This window comes from Crocodylus siamensis, chromosome 1 (assembly GCF_052110815.1).
Source record: "Crocodylus siamensis isolate JL-2025a chromosome 1, ASM5211081v1, whole genome shotgun sequence".
In the NCBI taxonomy this organism is placed as follows: Eukaryota; Metazoa; Chordata; order Crocodylia; family Crocodylidae; genus Crocodylus; species Crocodylus siamensis.
The window spans coordinates 281610656-281635889 of NC_143395.1; the positions used below are offsets into that span (position 1 = coordinate 281610656).

Sequence of the window (25234 nt, forward strand, 5' to 3'; positions counted from 1 at the left end):
GTTTATGAGGGTTTTAGGAACATCTTGCATTTCAAAATTAGTGCATTATCATGGACATCACTGGCCTCATTCCAGGTGTCTATAACCTCCATGGGAGAGACTGTAGGCTCTAAGCTAAAGTTCAAATTTGACACTAAATATGGATTGCAACAATGAACTTTATATCAGTCTTTAGTTTACCTTCATGCCAAAAGTAAATATTGTGATGATGATTTTAAAAATCAGAGCCAGGGCCAGCTGCCACATTGCAGTGTAGACTCCAGGACCTGCAGGTCTGTCAGGAATGTCATCTACAGGTCTGGTCATATTTGGGTCATTGATATAATCACAGAGTTGTGAGGACTCCAGAGCACCACAGTCATTGAAAAGCTCAGAGATCAGCTCACTGGTACTTCTCCTGGTGTACGGATTAGGATAGGCGATGATGGCAGTGATGGCAGTTACCACAATGACCTCTAGCACTGGATACTTCCCAAGTCTGGTGGTCTTGCGCCTCCTGCACCAGGCAATGTTGCAACGGATAAAGAGTGTCCCCCACAGCCCTCCAAACACTCCGAGAAGAATGAATGGGAAAAGTTCAGCCATATACCAGGGGGTATGGTATTCCACATAAAAAAGGACCAGTCGACTGTTTCCAAATGGATTGATGGACCTCAGTGTAAAGGCAGCCACAAGAGCAGCGAAAAATGACCTCCAGAGGGTTTTCAGGGGAAAGTAATAGCTAACCTAAAACAAACAGAAACAGTAAATACTTAACTTAGTGGAACTTAAAATGTTTGCTTTATTACCCACTTTTATGGTGCACTGTAGGCAACCATAGTTTGTTTAGTCTGTAATGATACACTTGATGTTAATGGGGCTCCATAAGTGTGTCTCCAAAAAGAATGTGGTCATCTGTGTGTAAGGCAAGGCATTTTCAAACGTCAGAAGGGGACTGTTAAAAGTGAAAAATGAACATAACTCTATAAGCAAGCCATTGAACAATGCTGGTTTACCTGGATATGTTGGCGTTCTAATTGTTACACATGCAACAGCATGGTTTTGCAGTCTTTGTTTACAAATTTCAAGGAACACAGCTGTTTGCTTTGTGATTATATTCTGAACACACACACACACACACACACACACACACACACAATTGTTTGGTTGACTCTGGAAGACTCCTCTTCTTCCAGAACGCTGGTAAGAAAAAATACCAAATTACTTCTAGTAACAATTAAAGATTTCGTGTATTTCAGTAAACACTAAAATAAAAAATATTGAGAAAATTTTAAAAGGAAGTCAATGAAAGTGGGGTTTTCCTGTTGATGAAGAATATTGATAATGGATATTGTGATAACAGAACAGTTGCCTCTTACCTCTTCCAAACTAAAAAGGACACCGCCAATTGGAGCACCAAAGGCAACAGAAACTCCTGCAGCAGCTGCAGCTGAAAGCACCTACAGAACACAAATATTTGTTAGACCAGGCATATGTCCTTTGAGGGGAAGAGTATATTTAAAGTGTAAAATGCCAATTTGAACCCATGCTTACCTCTCTCCTCTTTCCTTCATTCTTGCTGTACTTTGAGAAAAGGCTGCTGAAGAAATTACCACAGCAACAAGCCACATGTACTAATGGACCTTCTTTTCCAAGGCTGAGGCCAGAAGACACCACCAGCACCAAGGTAACAGTTTTGATTAAGAGTGTCCACTTCCCCAAGTAGCCCCTAATAATGAAACCACTCAGGATGGTTTTTATCTGGAAGGCAGGAAGAATAAGTTGAAGAACTAAATACACTTCTTCAACTCTGATTTTGCAAAACTGATTTAAAAGCTGTAATAGTAAATCATTCATTGCTTGACTGAAGCCAATGGGAGAATGAGCAAAAATTAAAGTGACTTTCCTGCAGGGATATCTAAGGCTATAGACATGTGCATGAAGAAGCAACAGCTTAAATGCATAGACATGGGGCAACTCACACCACAACACCCGTGCACAAATGAGCAGGTTGTGAATTTAAAATAAAGAAAAACAAACAAGTTGTGCACTGAAACGCAGGCATTTGAAAGCATAAGAAAATAGCCCCTGCATCACCTTTCCATAACTTTTTACAATTGAGGCAGCTTGACTTGCCACAACTCATTTGTGGATCCATAGCCTGTGTAGATATTACCAGACACAACTTTACAAGCTAAGTATTGCTAGCAGATTGCTATACCCATGCAGGTGTCTCATGGATGTCAATAGGTGTCTGCAATTCATATGGACAGTTTATAGAGCTAGTGTTAGTGAGATGCAACTGGGTGTTCCTTCCCTAACAAACTATCAATCCTTTATTTCCAACCATCATCAAAATACAGAAATGCTATGAAATTGACTTACTAAAGTGTTATTTTTAAGATAAAATTTAGATTTGCCACAGGCAAAAAAGTGATTTGGAATTTATCCCTCAAAACCTGCCTAAAACCCTCTTGTATATGCACCCCCAGCCAACAGTCTTAGAGCATTTATACACATACTTTTTTTCCAGTGACACGCCGGAGATCCGCTGCTTCAGAGCAGACTCAATTAATTCAGTCTGCTCAGCACACGAGCTGAGGCCAACTGCACTGCACTGCGTGCAGTTGTATAAGTGACAAAATTCATGTCAGCACACAGAAAATTGCAGCGATGCACTTTTTGAACTAAAGCACTTCCAAGATATTTTAGTTCAAAAGTGCACCACCGCCATTTTCTCAGCCTTGGCGCACATTTCATCACTTGTACAATTCTGTGTGTTGCAGCAGCGGGCACTTTTCAAAACACCCAGTGCTGTGATGCATACATATGTAAAAATGTCCTTAGCTTTTAGTTATTTATTTATTGTCATCTGAAGAGGCACAGCTTTTCGTGGGTACTCTTTGGCTGGCTGCAATGAAAAAGAATTGACTGAGAATGTTCAAGTGAAACCAGATTTAAGCCAAGTCTATGCTGCATCCCTGTTGAGTCTGAGACTGCTGCTAAGAAACAGGGCCTACCCACTCAGCTCTGCTCTCGCTCCAGAGTGCAGCAACTAGAGTAGTAGGTACGGATCCACACCATTCTCAAGCTTTCAGTGTCATGCATCCAAACTTGAGCTTTTTACCCCCTGACTTAACCAGTGAGTTTGGGTGTAGGTAGAATGTCTGTGATCATCAGTAATCTCCAGGCCTACTAGGCAGGAGTACAGATGTAGCCTTAGAGTGCTGTGTAGGCTTGAAGCCCCTGGAAGCACAGTCTGTAATTTAAAATGTATTTATACAGTAAACTTTATGACTTGGTTAAAAGTCATAATATTAATAAAAAGAAAGGAATGATTAGATATATACTGGACACATCTACACAAGATGCTTTACTTAAGATTAGAGCAAATTACTCTGCAGTAAGCATCACCATTTACATGTCTAGATGCTCACTATGCAGTAATTTGTTTTAATCATGAGTAAACTTGCTACCTGTAAATACAAGTAGCAAATTTACTCACAGTTAGTTACTGCGCAGTACAGCATGTTTACATGGCTGACTGAGAGCAAACTTGCTTCCGGTCAGCTGGGCAGTATGGGGTGGGAGATTGCTCCCTGACCCCAGGAGCTGCCTACTGCTGGGGCAGGCTCTGCCACTGGAGCCCAGGTGGGGACAATGTTCCTCTGCCGTGGTACCAGGCAGGCTCCCAGCTCCCAGGCCTGGCTCCCCAGTCACAAAGTGGGGGCTGGGAGCTTGTTCCTAGCCCCTGTTTCACAATCTTGATCATGGAGCTGAGGCTGGGAAAAAGCTGGGAGCTTGTTCCCAGCTCCTGCTCCATGATCATGGAGTGGGGGCTGGGAACAAGCTCCCAGCCCTGCTCTGCTATTGCAATTATGGAGCAGGGACTAGGAGCTCCCTGCATAGAGAGAGTTACCTGCTAAGACTGGAGCTGGCTGTGACCTGTCCCTGATCAGGACAGTTCCCAGCCAGCCCTAGGTTGAATGGGAAAGTCTGCACATGCAGCCTGGAGGTGGCTGAGGACTGTCCCATTTCAGGTAATCCCCAGCCAACTCCAGGCTGCACTTGCAGACTTCCCTGCACAGCTCATGGCTGGCTGGCAACTGTCCCAGTCAGGGGCATGTCAGCCTCATGCTCCAATTGGGTGATTGAGGTGTGGGCTTAGAAAGAGCTGTGGGGAGGGGGCAGGTCCCAGCCCCCAGGTGAGTGGGTAATCCCTGCCTAGTCGAGGGCTCACTGCTAGCTGCCCCACTGGAGGATCAGGGTAGAGGGCTAAGACCTGCCCCTCCCCTGCAGCTCCTTCCAAGCATCCTTCCCCCAGTTGCCAGGGCAGGGGGACATTATCCCTGCCCGGGCTCTGCTGATGGAGCCCGCCCCAGCAGCAGGCAGCTCCTGAGGGCAGGGAGCACTCTCCCAGCACCCACCGGAAGATGGTTGTCTCCTGGCCCTGTGATCCCTGCCAGCCCCTAGAGCTCCCCCTGGTTGCTGCAGGGAACCAGTGCAGGGCTAGAGGTGATGGGAGCAGACTGCTGCTAGGAGCTGCAAATCTGCTCCTACATCCCCACACATGTAGACACCTGTCCAGGGTGGGTTTACTCTAAAGTAATTTACTCTAGAGTAAACCCACCCCACAGCATTTGCACATGTTGATGCACCCACTTTTTATAAATGATCCGTCTAAAAACTAAGGCTAAGATTTTCAAAGACTGAAACTTACATTTATGCTCCTAAATCTTAAGTAGTATATAGATCTTATATAAAGATTTTTAAAAGCAAATGCCTAATTTCCAAAAGTACTGAATAATTTTGCATTACCTCTTGATTAGAAGATCATACAACTGTAGACTTAAATGGCCAGCTTGAAACACTATATGGGGACCTGATTTTGAATGGTTGGGTGCTCAGTAAATGGAGCTTTAAGGCATCCCAATCACTGGATACACAAAAACTCCAAAAAGGTTGTTCTTGTGGAGCCCCAACTTTTTATTTCTTTTATTCTTGGCTTCTAAAATGTTATCTATTTCCTTAAAACTGGATCAAGTAATTGCATCTGCTGGATTTCTAGGCACATGTTTGTGTAACTGTCTCAGAAGCATGTATAACAAGTCTCTCAGTCTACAGAGGACTGGAGTCTCCTGCAACCCCCATCTGAGAACCTGGCCACTACTTCAAGCTGTACCATTTCAGAGATCATTGTTTCACCCATCAGTTTTTAAACATACATCATCTAAAAGAAACTCACCTCTGGGATTCCAGAACCACAGGCATAAGGTGCAAACACCCTTACCAGGGAGACTGCCAGGAAAGCAAAACATAGAGCCCACATAATGTAGAGAAAATAGTTTAGGATGTAAGCACTTGCGCCCTAGAAAAATATAGTGAGAAACATTATTAGATAAATGTAACACAAATAAACCTCCTGGGTAGAATTCTATTTTACATAGGAGATGACCAAAGCATAACCTGGGACCAGCTCTGAATTAAATTGCTATAGTATACGAGTGATTCTCTTACCTGCTCTTGGCATATATATGCCCCCATTATAGGAATAGACAGACATCTGCTTCTATAATAGGGCCATTTATGTGTCTGAATAGGTAATAGTATCACTCCTGCACTATAGTCAGGTAACTCAGAGTTGGTCCCAACCTACACTTTGGTTTTCTACTAGGTGAAATAAAATTCTGTCCTATACTTCTACTAGGACTAGCCAGAGAAATGGAGCCACTTCTGCTCACTGACCACAGTACTAGTAGTATGTTTGATACTGGTTTGGCTTCAGTAAACATGAACATTTCTATTATATGTGTTCCAACCATTCTATTGTATATGAAAAGATAGACTGCTTTGGCTCCTTAACGTATTTAAATAACGTTATCTTTTATAAGGAACTCAACTACTGCACAAAAACTATTATAAAACAAACACTAAAGGGTAGAGGGAGGACAGAGAGAAGATAACCACGCACGTAATTCAAACCATATCAAAGTAATCCATCACAAAGGCACACCAAATTACCATAAGAAAAATATACCTTCAAAATGGATTTCCAGTGTACTTTAAAGCCAAGCAGCAAAAGACTCTGAAGGCCTGTCTGGGAAACTATTGAGATTATCAAAGTTGTATAGGGGATGTGGCAGTACATTCTGCTCATTTAAATGTTAGACCATTACTAAAAACAGATTAATCCCAACTATTTGTACTTGTCAGGCAGGAAGAGATCATAAGAAGTGATCAGTCAAGTTCTAAGGGTTTAGATTACAAAGGGGTTTTCATACTAATTTTGCTACTTAGATTATATCCTTTGGTGTATTAATATCCAGTTCAGTTTGCAGAGGACATGCATAATTGAATCCTTCACTCTATCTGATACAAAAATACATACATTTCTCATTCTGCAATTGTTGCAGCCTCTACAGGAATTTTGGAAGGAGTCTGGTTGAGAACCCTTTAGAATTATTCACTTTGATTTCCTGAAAGCAGAAGTGATCTTAGTGAGGTGTATGAATATGAATATACAGATGGATTTTCCCGATAGCAGAGAGTTGGTGTTCCCTGTTATAATACTGGCTTCCATTATGAGAAAGGAGTCAAGGGTGACCAGTGACCCTATACTGCCAGTGAAGCCATATTTCCCGGCTAATGAACTTTCAAAACTACTAAAGTTTTCCTTGAAACATTTCTCCCTATTTTTAAACCTGACCATAATCTTTTGCTCCTGAAACAAGCAAAGCTACTTGACAGCCATACTACTCTGTCCACTGGTCCATTTGTACTGACTCTCTAGTCACTCACACCTCATGGTGAATGTTATCAGTGGCTTCTTAATTAATAAGGATTTTTTTTTCCTTTACATGAATAAGAGGAAATTGCCAAATGGAACCAAATGTATTTAGACCATGGAGACAATGACTATGGAGACTGACTGTACATAGCCACCATGTACTGGCAGTATTCACCTCAGAATAATGCTACATCTAATAAGAAACTGCTTGTTCTGTCACCCAGGTATAACACTGACACCTGCAGAAAAACATATAAAAGGGGTTTTTAAGCATTACAAGTTTCAGAGGTTACTGGGTTTATGATCCTGGCACAATATTTAAAACACCCTTAAACATCTACCATACTATATGACGTAAAATACATGTTGCATCTAATGTGGATGGTGGTAACAGGTAATTCTTTTTACAATGAAGTAGTGAAACAAGGGTGGGGCACCAACTCTGGGTACCAATTTAGAGGGGATGGCCATGCAGTGGCAACAGCAGCCAGAGTGTGAAATTGTTAGCTATGCCTCTGTTAAAATATATTATGCAGAACACTTTTAAGCCAGTCTCAGATAATGTTAAATTAAAGACCTATTGAGCTAAAAATGATCCTTGTGTCCTATGTCTTTATTATTTGAAAGCAGAATAGACTTTGATGAGACCCTGAGACTCAGAGCTACCATCCAAAAGATAAAGGAATTGGGACTGAAAACTGTCAAATGTTATTGCTGAGCACACAATATCTATCCATATAAGAAGACCCTTTGGATAAAGAAAGCTGTCAGGTCTCAGAGATGAAGAGCTGATTTATATCAAGAGAGAAGCAATGACAAAGAGAAATTCTGGATACACACCAGGGCAAGGGACAGACAGTCAAAAAGTCTGAGCCTGAATTGATTCAATCTTTGCAGGTTAGTCTAATCTAACTAGCCTAAACCTAGTAGTTTGTAACTGCACAGATATCCCAGCACATGCCTGCAGTGGCTCAGACTAGAAGCTGAGGAGTGCTAGAACAGCCCACTCATCTCTTCCACAGGGCTGATTAGCCCAGCAGGGAATTGATAACAGTGTTTATCACCCCCTAACTCAGTATTATCACCCCATTAAGAAACAAACAGAAGGACATTACCAGCTACCTGTTGATTCTGCCTCTTGATTCAGCATAGACCATAGCCAGCATGTGCTCTGATAGCCAATACATGGACACCTCCTCAGCAAGCCAGAGGGGAGTGGCAGGGAATTCCTGCTTAGCAGGGAGTGGTGAGGGGGGAGGGGGAGCACTCTGCAAGTCTCTGCCTGAGCTGCAGCCAGGGATCAGAAGGGAGGGACCAGCCCTGCTTGAAGCAGAGAGCTCTGCCCAGCCCAGAGAGCATACTGGGATGCTGGGAGTGTCTGGTTTATCTTAAACCAGCAAGCCATCTGGAACAGATGTTGCATAAACTGGTTTAAGACAAATCAGTTAAGTCTCATACTACATTCAACCAGGTTTATCTCAAACTGTTTTCAGTCAAACTGGTTTATGTGCCTTGAACATCTGTTCTGTTACAGGTTTAAATCAGTTTCTGATCACTTAAACTGGTTAATGTGTAATGTCTGTCCCTAGCCCAGAAGGTCAGAGCAACTATTGTTGATGTCACAGAAGTTTGAAAACTCTACTAAAGAAAGCCAGATAACCTGAAAGCCTGGTAATGTTTCAAGAATTACAAGGAACTGCTTTGACTATCTGTTGGCTTCATGAAATTTAGTGCTTTTTATGTGCCTTCTGCAGCTAATTTATGTAACATCTTTAATTGGAGAAAACACAGGACCTAGGTGCACCTCTCACTTCTGTCCTGGCTTCAATAAATAGACATTCTGGCTTCAATAAATAGAGGTTATGGATGGGAAGTCAGTGCATGTAGATTTGTATTCCTTTATAAACTTTTCACAAACATCTACGTACAAAAACTCTGACCTGAAACTGTATTTAGTTACTCTATAAGGTTCACATAGGCTCATGACTACCTCAAACTGCAAGGCATTGAAAGGGAAAGGCGAGGAGAGGCAGTTGCTATGGGTGATTCGTTGCTTTTAATCTGAAGTAGAGGATGAAAATGGTGACATAGTGTTCCATGTGTGACAACCAAGGAAGTATCTCTTAACCATTCCCACGTTCTTCTAATTCCCAGTGCTGACAAACCCATTTTCCAACCTTCTGAAAGGGTAAAGCAAGCCTGGCTCCCTGCTTGCCAAGTAGGTAATGACAGGCTTTTAACAACATTTACTAGCTCCAACATCACTCCCCAGGCTTCTATCCAAATAAAGAGTAGAGAATGCTGCACCAACTTTGTGCTACTTGTCTTGAAGAATGTATCTGGGGGAAGGAAAATTCACTGATTTCTCCTTGTGCCCTCAAATGTCAGCAACTGGTCATGCTGATAACAGCAAAGAAGCAGCCTGATATCAGCCCCCATGACCCAAAGACTAAGAAGTCACGGATTCCATAATTACCATGACTGACACCCATCTATATTCATAATGGATCTTTGTTGCTACAGCTGAAGTGTATTTGTTTCATTTCCTCATGAATGTCTTTTAGTGCTTTCAATTAGAGACAGCTATGGCAATATTCACTACTCCCCTAGAGGATAGTCTGAATTTGCTGCCCTAGGGCCAGATTCTTCTCTCAGTATGAATCTGGATTAGCTCCAAAGACCACAATTACTAGCAAACCCAATGAGAATTTGGCCATAAAACTTCAGGTTTAAAGCTGTGATTTTGCTTCTTAATTCAATAGACAGAGTATAATAAAGTCATTTCTTTGTCTATCTTCCTTGTTGAGATGTAAACTGAAAATGCTGTCATTATTTGCTACGTTACACAAACTCTTCACTCTCACTGGTTGGAATCAGTGATGAAATTAAAGTTTTGGAAATTTCCCATGAATTAGAAACATAAGTTGTTTCCTAAACATGATATATTCCACAAGATGCTGGTAGCATACTGAAGCTGACATTCTAAAAAGATTATCTCAGTGATACTGAACCAGGATGCCATGGCACCCTGAGGTGCTTTGAGATGCTTTTGTGATGCTGCAGGATGCCACACAATGCTAGTACTCAGAGATTTCAAATAGGAAACCATAGTGTTAAAAATGTTTTGATGTATCATGGTCTTTCTGAATTCTCTGAAACAAGAATTGCTCTATTATTTTTCTGTATGCAAAAAATGAGTGAAAATTAAGAGTTGGCATTTTTTTGAGGGTGCCTACAGTCTAATGAAGGATGTCTTCAGTCTAATGAAATTGAGAACTATTGCACTAGATGGACTCTGTTTAGAGTGGAGATGCCAAGGTTTTTGAGCTCTGTGGCTGGGAGATCAGATTCTCAAATCTCCCTGCCTACTTCATCTAGGTACTAGTGCAGGTTCTCAAAGGGCTTTCAGGAATGCAAATCTCCATGCCAGATAGCTGAAGGCTGAGCTCCAGTCAGAACAAAGACTCACAAGTCTTTCAAATTCCCAGCTCCCTGACCACAGGCAAGCCAGACCCTCCAGCCAGGGGGCAGTCTGCATGGCAGGGCAGGGCAGCATTGGAATCCCAGGGTGTTCAGCATCCTGGCAGAAAATGAAGCTGTTTCCTACATGAAACCTGCATGTGATTAGATAAAAATTCCTGGAGCCAGAGATGTTTTGGGGGGAAATTTCAGGTCTAATAAATGGACATTTTCTGATGAAACTCTCATGCATCAGAAAAAGGTACAATCAATATAATTGGCCTCCCTACAGGGAGTAGGAAAGAAATCATAATATGGTGTATGCCTGGCTGGCGTTCATGTTTTCACATATCATTTAAATCATGAATTGGCTTTTGGAGGAGTTCTATAGAAAGATGATAATTAAAACACCGTTGATGGATTTCATAAGCTGTATCCAGATTCTCATGGCCAACTTACTTAAGCTGAAAGCAGCCATAATGCTGTCAGCAGGGTCCATCTAGCTTCTATAGTTATTGTTGTTGAGTTTCTGTTGTTATAAAAGACACAAACATCCTGGAGGATATTCTCTGTTTACATTTTCTCCCACTGTACTTGGCCCTGGTGAGGCCGCATCTGGAGTACTGCATCCAATTCTGAGCTCCACAACTCAAGAAGGATGTGGAGAAGCTTGAGAGAGTCTCGAGGAGGGCTACGCACATGATCATAAGGGCAAATGGGCCTTATAAAGAGAGGCTGAGTGCCATGGGACTCTTCAGCCTGGAAAAGCGCAGGTTCGGGGTGACCTGGTGACTTCCTATAAGTACATAAGGGGTGCACATCAGGATCTGGGGGAATACCTGTTCACCAGAGCACCCCAAGGGATGACAAGGTCCCATGGTCACAAACTCCTCCAAGACCGTTTTAGGCTGGGCATTAGGAAAAACTTCTTTACTGTCTGAGTCCCCAAGGCTGGAATAGACTCACTCCAGAGGTGTGCAAGCACCTACTCTGGACTCCTTTAAGAAGTGTTTGGATGCTTATCTTGCTGGGATCCTTTGACCCCAGCTGACTTCCTGCTCTTGGGGCAGGGGGTTGGACTCGATGATCTTCCAAGATCCCTTCCAGCCCAAATGTCTATGAAATCTATGAAAATTTCAGGCTAAGAATGTTCCAGGGACTTGCTGATGGTCCCCCATACAGTACCTAAAATAATAAAACTTTTTTCATCTCTTCTCCCTTCCTACCTCTTCTCCAGCTGTGCAGTTTCTAATAAATTACAACTTCTTTACAGCTTGGCCCTTGTTACTGGGACAATGTTTGCTTTGATTGTTACAAAGAAACAACTCTCGATTTAGGACCTCTGTCACGGCACTTGAATTTGACACGGTTCCAAGTGCCATATACAGTAAAGCTTAGCGTTGTGCATCTTTAGCTGTACACTGGAAGTTCCTGCTTGGCATCCAACAGGATAAACTTTCAGAAATACTGATCAGCTCACAGTTCCTGTTGTTGTCAGTCACAGCTGGTCCAGCTTGGCATATCTGGAAAACTGGGCCATAAACATCTACAGATAATGTAATCCAGCATCAACAGCTTTGAAGTTAATGTGAAGAATTATTAAACTACTTCTGTATAGTAATGAAGTGGCTCTTAAAGTCGCCAGAGCGCCAGAACTCTACTGCTAAACTGAAGGAAGAGCTGGGGGAGGTCTCACTGACTGATCAGTAACAATCCCTTCTCTGAACCCTGACTCCCCATGTAAAACACAGATGACTAAGCCCTGTAGCCCATAAAAGTGCCTCAACCCCATGCTACTTCCAATACCACCACCACTTGTTTTTTTCTATTTTGAAAGGATCAAATATTATCAAATGTTAGATATTTTTAAAACAAATTGCTGGTGGAAAATAATCCCACCATTTTAGTCAATCCAGTTTCTCTCCATATATACCATTCTTACCCCACAATTAAGTTGTGACTAATAACACTAGGCAAAAATTTTTGACAAATAGTAAATTTGCCAAGAGAATGTGGCTTTGGCAAGACCCAGGTTATTCACAAATTTGGAACAAAGTCGGCACAGAGGACTAAATTAAAGGAATCATTTCATTTTGAGTTGAGCAAAAAGTCTTCGGTTGAACAAAAATGCATTTTTTAAAATTTATTTCATTGAAAAATTCCATCTTTTCCAAGATGAATGCTGAACTATGTCCATGATGCTAATCAGTAACTGAATCCTGGATTGTCATAAGAAGGTGATTTTCCAAAGCCGAAAAAGCATCTTGTATCCAGCTCCAACTTATTCTTTTGTGCCCTTTTCATAGCTCTGAGGATTCCCCTCTCATGTAATTTCCAGAAACATGCTATATTTTATTCCAGAAAAATGCTTTTAAAAGGGAAAGTTTGGTTGCCAAGTGGAGTCGCCTGCTTTCTTGGTCATGGATTGCTTTTTTAGTAAGTATACAGAAGACAGACATTTCCATTCCTGTGGGCCTCCCTTCTGCCATGCATGCATCACTGAGACATGGTTCTTAGCCAGGCTAACCAGCAAACGTTTGTGGGAATGCCTTTTTAACATATTGGCAGCTCATTACTGTCTGAATTGGAAGAATAGCTTGGAGAGATTGTCAGAACAAAGGAAAAAGAGTAGGAAAAAAATAAATGTTTCTAAGGTTGTTTAGTTTTTCCCATTCCAATCCTAAGTGGTTTACCTCAGACTGATTAACTAGAAGCTCAGACCATTTCTGCCACTGGGGACATTTGACCCTGTCTTCAAATGTGGTTTCATTAGATGTCCAGCAGCATTGCTCATGGCTGTACCAAAACGCGGATAAGCAGACACCTTCTTTCAGGTCTGTCATCCAGTCCACAGCTAAATCTATAACTCCAGCTAAAGTGCCTGAGGAAAAAAAAATCAGGAAATAAATAATGACAGGAACACCACAGCTAAGTAGAAAATACATCCAACTAATTATAGTATGTGAAATGTTTGATCTGGAGGCCCATTACAAGGTAAATGTAAATACATCAGATACCTATGGTTAGTAGATACCTAGCAAGTTAGTAGGGGAACTCAGCCAAACCAAAATGTCTGTTTCTATATTTTATTTAGCAATGTTTCTTTTTGATACCATGATACACACCTTATCTCAGCACCTGACAAAAGGGAAATCATGTTGCATATACAAACATAAGACCCAATGCTGCAATTTGATCCATGCAGGTGTGCTGATTGGCCTACCACAGCTCTAGAGAGGTCAGTAGTACTCACACAAACAGAAGGGTGCACATGTTCATATCAGATTGCAAGATCAGGGAAACAGTTCTGCACTGCAGATGGTGGGTGGGTGGTGGTTGCACATACACCCATTAGACTTTCTATGTACATGCTGATATACAAAGAGAGTGACCCAAGTAGTAAAATGAATACTAGGGGAGAAATCCTGCTTTACTAAATCTGTTGCAGAAAAGCCAGTCACTCCAAAGGGACCCAAACATCGTCACTTGTGTATATCTTGAACAGTAACTTAATTACCAAGAATAAATATTTTCAGAAAATCCTCTCTTCATGTGGGGCAAGGTTCTTTGGGCAGATGCGATATCTTTTATTTGACCAACCAAGTAGTTGGAACAAAGTTCTTTGCAAGCTTTCAGGCACAAGTTCCCTTCTTCAGGCATAGGGAGACTCTGTTGTTGTTCTGAGATCTCCAAGGATCTCTTTATGAGACTTATTTTTCATCCCACAGACAGCTCTTCTAAATAATTATACAGAGTAACAGTGACATCCAGTGGCCAACTGACACGACTACATAGAGGCTTGTTACATGGTAATTTGTGGCAGCTCCTAGTGCTCTTAACACCTGGATGGTCCACATGTTAACACCTGAAATTAGTCTGAAATACTCATTAGGAAGCTCAAAGTTATGCCACTCCAGGGCAGGATTGTCTCTGATCCATGTTACTCAGCTTGTGTTATACCAAGGTGTAGCTGCTCTAGACTACACATTAGTGTAAACACTTCAACTGCACCCCTACCCTGCTAGCCTGGATTAAACCCACTGCCCCTACCCCACCACCCTCCCTGCTCACTGCCCCCTTCCTGACTTACTTGTAAGCAGGAAGGAGTGGAAGGAGCCCCAAGGGTGGGGGAACCAGGAGAGGCCCAGGGAACAGGGGGCTGGAGGGAAGCCCAGAACTGGTGAGAAACAGGGATTCTTACCTTTCAGTCCTACGGGCCAGGCTCCTGCTGGCCTGAACCTCTGACTGCTGCAAACCTGACCCAATACTCCCCCACCACAGCCACTCTATGCCCCCTCCCCCTTGCTCCAGGTCTGATCCCGCTCCACCATTGCCTGGCCGCTCCGGGTCCTGCCCTGCTCTACCCCACCTACCCACCCACCCACTGCTCTGCATCTGCCTGGCCCGCACTGCCACCATGATCCCTGGCTTTGTCCTCAGCCAGGGAGGCGTGGGGAAGCCCCGCTGCTCAGGCAGCTGGGGCATGTTCGTCACTGCCACGTATCGTGGGGTAGCAACTCAGACTTGGGCCCATGCAGCCCGAGCCATACAGCTAAGCACTGCCCACCCTTTTGGTGGCAGACACATACAGACAGACTAAGCCTTTTATTATATCAGATATTTAGCTAATCATTTATTCAAAGAAAAATGCCATTTCAGGTTATCCAATCACATTGGTGAACGAGGGTCAAATTAACTGAATAATTTCAATAGAAATTAAATGAACAGAATGTTTAGAAAATCTCAAAATGTTTGCTCCGACAGTTCCAAACTGCTTAGTTTTCATACACTGGTAATAAGCTAACATGGAAACCTGAGGCTGGTGATAGTTTCCTTTTACCAAATAGTCCTCTGGTTACAGCTGTCAGCTGACTTCAATTCTGAATTCATTTGATTCAAGACATTTTTTTTCAGTTTCTGTTTCAACAAAAAAAGAAAATGAAAAATTACTCAGGTGGTAATGCAACTTTTTTTTTTTTATCAGTTTGGTTGCTGCCAGCCTTAATCAGAGAAACATTTTATAATTTTAGCAAGAGCACTAATGCTTATTACCATGGTAGCAAAAAATGACAATACTAGAGAACTGCTGCCTCCAGTCTATAGGAAAGCACAGATATGCTAGTCAGAGTCGCATGAAATCGCTAGAGTTGTGTAGTGGGGGAATGGAGTTGCAAAGTGCCTACTTTTGTAAAGAGCTTGGGTTTTTGCTGTGTGCCCTTTCCAGTTGCTTGAATTTTAGTCGAAACTCTGAGCCACGTCCAAGATTGCTGTAAATCAGTGTGATACTGTTGATCTTAACGTATTTGACTAATTGCATTTTGCAGGAGATTATAATTCTTTAAATAATGCCCAAATGATCAAAATTGCCCAAATGTAAGAGCTGAGACTGACACAAGGGACCTTCTGTATTTGTCCAAAATGTGCACAGTTCTGGTCTTACCCCATCTACTAATGGACAATCAAGACTCCCTAAAAGCTTCACTTAGAAATGCCTTCCAACATGGTGTAGCTGGTAAGTCAATAGCTGTGACACTTTTGGAGGGGGTAAATGAAGGCAGGCTATCAGATTGTTTTGCCTGATAAAGTGACTCTTGCAGGTCACAAAGGGAGTTTGTGGCAGGATTGAAGGCAGACGTTCATATCTCTGAATGATAGGCTCACCTTTCATTAATTACACTATAATGCTGCTCAGAAAATGTGTTTAATGGTGCTATCTGCAAAATTAAGGTACTCACATTTAACCACTTCTATCTGTCTGTAAAACTCAAAGCCCCGACGTCACACAAGTTAAAATTATTATTTATCAGATAAGAAAAATGAAACACAGAAGGCCTAAATAAGCCACCTGAGCAGCATTTTGGGGGTAACAAGTTAGTTATAGGTCTATGTGCCCTTCTGGCCTCAAACATCTGGTCACGTGCCGCTCAGGCCCAGAGGTTTGGAGGTGTTCGCCTGTCCGTCCCCACTGTTACGCCTAGTGGGTGTCTCCTCCCAGTGTAGTCTTTCCCCAATCTTGCCTGCCACGACTTCAGATCTTGCTTCAGTGGTTGGTGTCTGACTACTGGGGTTCTCTTGACTACGGGACAGTTGCCAGGTGATCTTCTTTGAGGCTCCACCTCCCCTATACCTCACCCTTACACCCAGCCTTGAGGGGTCAGTTGCCCTTCAGGCCAAACTCCCGACCGTTGAGCCCCTGACCCCCCTTTTTTGAGGCCGATGCAATCTGCCCTGCCTGCTGTATGGGCCACCTGGGGCACCTACTGAGACTACGAGACCACCGCCTTCCCCCCAAAAGCTAACAACACTTGTAAGGACTTAATAATGCCCAGGCTGCCTGCTCCAACCCTCAACCCCTCCTAAAGTGGGAAACACAAAACTCTAAACCAAAAAGGAAAAACTGCAGATACAATCTGGGGGGAGGGCCTCCATCCCCTCTGTCTGGCTCCTCACAACTCTCCCAGACCCTAAGGTCTATTTTCGGCTTGGTAGGTGGTCGGTGTCTTTTGCAGGCTCTGCCAGCATTCCTCTCTCTTGTCATCCCGCCTTGGGCTTCTTTGGGCCACCGGTGATCCTCCACTGGGCGTCTGTCTACCCAACCCTCGCTGAAACCCCACCACATCACCAGAGGCCATCCTTTGCAGCCTCTCCCAGTGCCCTTGCCTCTAGTCTCCCGCCGGGTGTGCCTCTTTGGCTTCCCCGGTGCCCTCTATGGTCCCACCTGGATTGGTGTCATCAATCACGTCGGTCTCTGTAGCCCCTCTGCTGTAGCAGCTGACATCGGAGCCTGTCTGTGCCCCTTTAATCTCTTTTCCGGGTCCCCGGACCCACGGAGTTATCTTTGGCCCTAGGCTCTCCCTGCGGCAACCAGCAGTCTCTGGCTTGCCGCGTACTCTGCCGTGTTCTTCCCCGCTGGGGGAATCAGCTTCTGGCTCCCCTCAGCCCTGCAGGGACTCTGGAGCAACACCTCCTGCTGGAGCTCTGGCCAGCGTCCATCCTCCCTCTCCTTGCCAGCAGCACCTTTTATTCTCGCTGGCCGGCTCCTGCCACTGATGTCACCTGCCAGCCACAACTTTATAAAGCCACACAGGCCCCGCCTCTAGCTATGCTGTGGATCCTGCTGCAGGTAAGCAGTTTTTCTTTTCTTTTCTTTCATTTTCATTTCCTTCCATGGGTTCCTGACCCCAGGGCTCCCTTTGGGCTCTTCCCCTTCGTTTGTCCCCATGACAGCCTATATACTAAAAGACTATAGGGCAGATTTTAATAGGTGCTGATAACCACTCACAACTGCAAGTAAAAGTCAAAAGGAAGATGCAGCTGATCTCTTTAGATCAGTAGTGCTAAAATCTTTCAGCCCTGTAGGAAAATTAAGATCCCTTAAATCTTCCAGGCTAGAAGAGCAGCACAGGGCTGGTCTGCAGACTGGATCCCATGTACAAGGTTGGTCTGAAGGTGCAATGCAGCATGCCAGTTGGGTCACACACTGGCCCAACTCTGCATATCAGATCCAACCACATACCAGTCCAATCCCACACCTTGAATCTGGTCACAGACTGACCCCATGCACCGGCCCCCACCATACACAGGCACAATCACAGGGCCACAACATCCAACCCCAAAAATTTGGCAGCTGGGAGTGGCTATTAATTTTGAAACTGGTCCCCAAATTTTGGGACCCATGGGAAGGCCTGCAGGCCAGATGACATGGCCTTCTGGGCAGGATCTGGCTTATGGGCTGGGCTCTGAGCACCACTGGTTTAGACAGCTCTGCATAAAAAGGGGGAAGACAATATATTTATCTCCACACACCTCCAAGAGAGAGGTGGAGTCCAACTGCATATGCTGATATAGTCCTCTGGAAATATACAACTGTATGTAACTTGTCCTTTAGATCTGAACTCACAAAGCGAAAAAGCTCAGAATATTGAATACAAGAAAAAAGACACCTTCTTGTAAATACTCCAGATATCCTGCCATGAATAATAAATGAAGATATTGTACAAATCACTCCAAACTCAGGAAATTCTAGAATTCAGATGTCATCCTTCTGTTACCTGAAAATGCCCCAAACTGTCCCTTCACAACCTCTGATCAGAACACTAAATGACTAAATGTATGCTTTTAAAATGTATTTTTCCATAAACATTTGGAAATGGCTTGCTATGAACTGGATTGGTGAAATAACACAAGAAATAAATTGGGAAAAAATGTGATTTCAGCTGAGATGAATTCATTTAAACATTGAACGTTAAAATATTTTCATACATCTTAGGAAAAAAAACACTTTCTTGTTGGGTTTCTCATCTCTACATAAAATATACCTTCAGCTGGTATATTTTATGTAGACAGTTTTTGCTTGTCACCAGGTTGGCTTAACCACAATAGAAAACAGGGGTGAGCCAGAGAAAATATACTAATACTTAGAAAGCAATATATCAGTATTTAGTTCATCACCTATGCCCAAGGTCCTTTAGGACCATTTTCCTTTCCTCCCATGTAACATTACTACATGGGACTACCATTCCATTTTATACATGGAGAACTGAAACAGAAAGAGATTTTGAAAGGTGCTAAGGAGGTACCAACCCTAAATGAGTTAGATGGGATTTAGACCTAAATAAAACAAAGCCCAAGTACTTTTAAAAATCTGGACCTAAGTAACTTGCTCTAAGTCACACAGGAAGTCTATGACAGAGTCTTCAAACTCTACCATACCCACTGGCTTATCTTCCTCCCCTTTTTTTACATCAAACCATGCCTAATAAGGATGGCAGGGATAAGTACATCCGGAGCACAACTGCCAGTGTTACTTCGGTATGTTTGGAGTTGGCATCTTGCTAAAGAGAATATTAGAAGGCTGACACCCCTATAGGGAAAGGTTGCAATGTGTGGTCAGTGGCATACCAGTCATCGAAATGGAGTGGGGGTGTTATTGAGTAGTTAATAGGTGATAACTAATGCCAACCCTGTAAGACCTGTCCTGAAGAGGCTTCTGGGAGGAGGCTAAATTGATGTCCTGCAGGGGGGGTCAGACCAGCGGAACCCGGAGGCCATGGGATAATGACCTAACGCATCTGCGGAGCCTGCTGAAATATAGAAAAGTGACCTGCACTTAAGTAATCTAATGGTTCTGGAAAAATACCTAAACTAACATCTCAGAATAGAGGAACTGCGGCACTGCCTAAGTATCTCTGCCTATCACTCAGAAAAAGGGGGAACTGCAGGGGGGTCCAAGGTGACCCCTCTTGCTTTGCAGCATATGAGGCTTGCTCTAATCCATAAAAGGTGATAAGGCTAAAAGCTTTGTGTGATTGGAGGAACCCAGGGGGATGGGGGGCAGAAAGGTATAAAGGTCATAAGAACAAAGCCTTGGGTGGTACTACTTCAGGGAGGACAAGGCTCAGGACCCCATAAAGGAGGTAGTCTCACCACCCTGGACACAGGGTGGGGTTCCCAAGATCCATCAGGTAATAGCACAGGGGTGGGGTAGGGTGGGGAGTGCCTTTCTGCCAGCCCAATGCGCTTGCGAATTTAAAGCATTGATTATATGTTGATTTAGTAAAATTTGAATCTATCATCCAATAAAGAACTATAACTGGGTTTTACCTTGATGTGTGACTTGTGGGTTACTCACCTTCTTCCTTGGGAAGGGAGGGAGCCCCTAACAAATCTAATTACAATTGGGTTACAATTACAATTGTGAGCAGAGTCATCCCAGTGCCTGAAGAAGGTTGTGTCTGAAAGCTTACAAAGAAGTTTTTTCCAACTCTTTAGTTGGTCTAACAAAAGAGATCACATTTACCCAAAAACCCTTGACTGCCCATGGTCTTAGACCAACATAGCTACAACCAACAACCTTGCAACCTAATTGCAATATTTTCCTGAGTTTAGTTCCATCAATTTAACTGTTTAAGGTAAAGGGTGTTAAACTGTAGCCGTGCTGTGGAAAAGGGTGAATTTATCTAATAAATGATACAACTTACTCTCAACCTCTTTTCTTAGCCTAGATGTACCACAACTAAAGCTAGCAGAAGACTTTTTATAGCAACTTTCAAGGATTCAGGATTAATTTTCATTCTACTTTGGAATAAAAGAGATCTTTCTAAGTACTTTTATAGAAATAGGAATAAGTACAAAAATACCTCTGTATGAGTGCATCCAGATGAGAAAGCACATGCATTTCCCTGGGGACAAATAGCAGTGGCATATAGCTGTGATGCTGCTACTTGTTCCTGGAGAACACTTGTGCACACACCCCCTGGTGTGCAGCAATTGTCGCAGGTGGTGCAGAGGAAGCTGGCGCCAGGACCTGGGCTGGCCCCAACAGCTTTACCTGAAGTCCTGGGGGCTTCACAGGACTCTAGCAGTAGCCAGGATTATTTGGGTGGCCCCGCTCTGCTGCCACAAGCATCCTCCTTCCTGCTCCACTTTTTTTCAGGCACAGGTTTTCTTGACTTGGTGTCAACCCCCGCCACCCCCACTGTGCTGCAAATTAGTAGCATGGCAAACATCTACCTGTGCAGTACATGTGGTTTGTAGCACCACCATGGGTGACTGCTGCCTCCTGAGTCGGGGGGGCACCAAATTACCAATGGGGGGGGCAGGGGAGAGGGTCCCCCAGTGGCCGATCGCTAAGCCAGTGGCAAAACCAGAAGTGCACTTCTGGTTTCATGGCTGGTGCTTCCAGGGGGTGCATAGCTGATCTCAGGGGGTGTACATGCACCCACTATGCATTGCCACTGGGCACCACAGATAGGTTTGCAGTGCTATAAACTGCAAATGCATGCTCATCTAGATGTACCCTATGGCTGCACCCACACATGCATGGACTGTTTCCCTGGGGACAAGAAGCAGAGTCACACCTTGTGCCACTGTTACTTGTCTCCAAGGAACGCCTGTGCCATACGCCCTCTAATGTGCAGCAGATTACCCCAAGTGGGATAGAAGAGGCTAGGGTCAGCAATTGTGCTGGCCCCAGCAGCTTTACTTAGGAACCTGGGGGCCTTCTGGGGCTGCAGCAGTGGCAATCCTGCCACTCAGAGCCTGGCTGGCAGCCATAGCATGGATCTGGCTGACCAGCTCTGGTTTTGAGTGGCATGCACTGTTTCTGCATGCGCTGCCTTGCTTTTTTTTGGATGGGTGTTTTTGACCCCGGGATCTCCCAGGGTCAAAAAAACCCCTACCTGCACTGCTACCTTGCACTGTGCAGAACACCTGAATGTGCAGTGCATGGTGCCACAGAAGGGTCTGTGGTGCCACATACTGCACGGCTGCTTTCATCTGGATGTTGCCTATGTGGCTAATTTTGCATGTTAAAGCGAAGTAGTCACACTAGCTTTTGCAGGAACATTGAATCATTCTGTTACTGAGAGGGCTGATGCAGGATCACACTGACATAATTGAAACATCATTAGAAAATGTTAGAGGCAGCTGTTTCAACTTGATAATGTGAGTGCAGCCTTCCAAACTGGAAGTCATACTAAACTGAGCAGGAGACAGGGCAACTCAGGAAATCAATGAATTTCCCATCCAAGTTTGAGCAGGTTGTTAAATATGTAATGTCTGACTGGTTTGGGAGCAGATCTGAAATTTAGTCAGAAACTCTGTTTTCCTTTCATGTACATCTAAAGAGATAACTCTCGGTCTACAACGAATCTAGTGTATTACAGAGCTATGTTTCACCAGTATACTGCCAAATATTCTCCATCCTGCATCAAAATATCTATTCATAGAATTAAAGTAACCAGGGTCAAGAATAAAAGAACATATGATTCAGGGTTTGAGAGTCAAAACCATTCCTCAAGGACAAGGCACATTCACTCAGCTTGTATTCAGAAGTAACACAGAAATCACATTACTCGTTAATAGCCTTTTTTCTAGGTCAGCACTCAGCGGGAGACTTTCTAAGTGAATTTTTCGTTAAGCACTGTAGATGCATGGATGCACAACTGTCTTTTTTATCTCATCTGTCTTTAAACACTGGGGACTGGAGAAAGTTAGTGAAACATAAGCAGATGTCAGTTATAAAGCTACAAGACAGACATTTAGACACACCACTTTGGCTAATAGGCACAGACCTGCCAGGAGTCCTATCTTAAGCATCACCACCCATCCTGACCAGGCATCCAACAAGCTCTTGATGAACTCCCATATGGATTCCTTACTTCTGCTTGTAATCTGAAAGATATACATATAGAGGCTAATTCAGACAAACTTAAATTTTGTTGTATCATGTTCATAAGGCAAGGCAGTTATTAAACAACTCATCAGTATCCCCATCAAATCAATCAGGTTTTCTTTTCTTTTCTTTTTTTTTTTTTGGTCTCCAGTGCATTTGTTAGCCAGTGAAACAGTTGTTTAAGGTGAATTTGTCAGCCAAAACAATTACTCAGTTTAGCTCTGAATCTTCACATTCAGTAGGTTTTTTCCCTCTCTTTTACTGGTATTGATAGATGAAATTATGAATTCCAAAAGGTAAATTATTCCCACCTTTTTGTATATCCAACTCAAAATATTTTTTAACAATGCTGGAAATATCATTTTTCTGCTTTAGGGATAAATATTACCAAGGCTTTTGTTGGTATGTTCATGTGTGTGTTTATGCCTACGTCTCTTACTTTTCTATGTCTGTCGGTGTCACGGGACTTCTCTCTTAGCCAGTCAATGGTGTGGAAGTCTTCATAAGTCCCAACATCAGGGAAAGGTTCATCCAGAAAATCCATCAGATTGCCAGAACCATTCATGTCTCCTGCATTAACCATATTAGTATCTGTAGAAGGGAAAAGCAAAAATTGTAGTAAGTCCTCATATCTTTTCCATGTTACTGAGCATATTTCCAGGAACCCTTCAAAACCTTCCCCTAAGCACTACATGATGAATACATGAGACATGGTTTCTCTGACAATGGACACACACTACATGTGTACCAGTGGAAAAAAGAGAAACAGATGATGTGCCATCCTACACCTCTGTAACTTAATTAAGTCTGGTGTACAACAATCCCGGGAGAAATCAAGGAACACAATATATATGTTGTATGGCTGAAGCTTACCCCAGGGTGGCTGTTTTGCTCAAAAATACAAGCTTATTACCAGCTGCCCTGCCACCAAGTTGCAAAGCACTGTAAGAGTCACTACTGCAAGCAGTTGTACCAGGATAGCTTGTTAACTCTCCACTCTACATCCCAGTATAATTTATACTGAGTAAATATGGCAGGTGCCTAGGATGTTAGAAGCACTTTCATTTTTAAATGAGTTTATCATGCATGAAAAATAAGTTTTTAAAGCCAACTTCAACAGCTAAATGTATCATCCTATCTTTCCTTTTTCATGTCCTTGTGACACAGTATTGAGCAGAATTCACAGATTTGTTGGAATCTGACAGGCTGGGGCATAAAACACTTCTACTATGGCCACAAACGTGCAATCTCTGGCCTATCAACCCTACACCTTAGTGCCCATGACGCCCCATCCCTCAACCACTCTATCTAAAAAAGTACATTAACATGACTAAAAAGATTATGAATTCCCAGCGCATTTAAACACATATACCCAGCCAAAACAGGATGGTTTCAGGATTCTATTCTGATGGTGCCCATTGGCCAACATCTAAAAAAGAATCCATAGTCTTAGCAACTACATGAAAGGACACTAAATAGTTGAAAGGCCAGACTGGAAAACAAATAGGGGGTAATACCTCCCTGCTCTTGCTAAATCCACTCACAAGTGGCAAAACAACGCACATAATGCATTGTGCAAATATTCATAACATGAAAATTACTATTTAGACCTGCATATTTCGAATGCCAATGAAATAGCTAACAATTTTGATATTTGTGGGGTGATTGAAGGGATTCAGATTACCCGAGCACTGAGGACATGATGTCTCCTTTGGAATGTTAGTTTTAAGGCCTCTGCAGCCTCCAGCAAACCTCACAGCATTAGTTTATATAGTCACATCTTAAAGCATTCTTTAAGGACCGGGGATCTTCTAAACTTAGATTTTGTATCACAGGGTGTGGATATGGTGTTCACCTTATACAACGGATTGTAAAGGCTATATCTTCTCCAAGTGTTTTACTCAGCACCTAGCAGCAGAACCAGGACTGCTTTGCTCCTGCCTCTTTGGGAACGCAATGAATTGCCTTCTATCTCACTGGAATAACTTTTTAAGTTGCTTCTGAGACCTTTGGAGATGAGCAGTAGCCAAATACCCCATTGATTTTCTAGAGAAATTTCAGAGAGGTCTCTCTGCCCCAGGATAAAGATGATAGCCCTCAATTTCCAGAAGGCATTTAATAGAAAATACAGGGCTTGGAAGTAGGCATGGTGAACTTCAGGCCACCTCCACAGAACATTCAAGGACCTGGGCTGACATATATATAGCTGCATTAGAAAGTAGAAAAACCAAGGTGGTTTGTAGAACATCAAGTTCTAAACACATTATTGCCAAGCTCTGGAAGCCATATCTGGTTTAGGTAATTCACACAAACTGAGCATAAAAGAGTTCAGACATCACTGCTGCACATCACTCTGGATGATAAACTTCAGCAGTGACACTCTAGATGGGCCTGTGCACATATGGCTCAGGTTCCACTAATATGGCAAGTTGTTATTGTGACCACTAAGATAGCAGACCAAAAAAAGAAATAAAGAAATTAAAAAGGTTCCACTACTTTTGAGAAGTTCTTTGTAGAGCGCAACAGCACTCTGGCTCCAGATGCTGCCTGTATGCATGCTTGAGACACATTCCCAGGACAGTTCTACACCAGGGGTGAGCAATTATTTCAGCTGGTGGACCACTCAATAAGTTTTGGTGAGCTGTTGAGGGCCATGTACAAAAAAATCTTTCAGAAATATCATTTTAACAAATTACAGAGAAAAAAGAAATCATATACTAAAAATCAAACATCTACTATAACATTTTAATTTTATTGCAAAAAATATTCTGTCTCGATTTATGTATTTTTGAGTAGTATATATAAAGGCAATTGCATAATAGCTCAAAATAAAG

General features: G+C 43.0%; 1 protein-coding gene across 1 annotated transcript in view; it reads right to left on the bottom strand.

The window, feature by feature from the left end:
• CLCN4 (Cl-/H+ antiporter 4) overlaps window positions 1-25234 on the bottom strand; it is a 62521-nt gene that overhangs the window by 22750 nt on the left and 14537 nt on the right. Inside the window, exons 2-8 of the mRNA XM_090063934.1 lie at window positions 22840-22991; window positions 22300-22399; window positions 12919-13106; window positions 5225-5347; window positions 1534-1740; window positions 1359-1439; window positions 181-726 (exon numbers count right to left, since the gene is read on the bottom strand). Of these exons, the coding sequence (XP_089920060.1) occupies window positions 181-726; window positions 1359-1439; window positions 1534-1740; window positions 5225-5347; window positions 12919-13106; window positions 22300-22399; window positions 22840-22983 (1389 nt within the window). The 5' untranslated portion in view covers window positions 22984-22991. The remainder of the gene's footprint in view (window positions 1-180; window positions 727-1358; window positions 1440-1533; window positions 1741-5224; window positions 5348-12918; window positions 13107-22299; window positions 22400-22839; window positions 22992-25234) is intronic.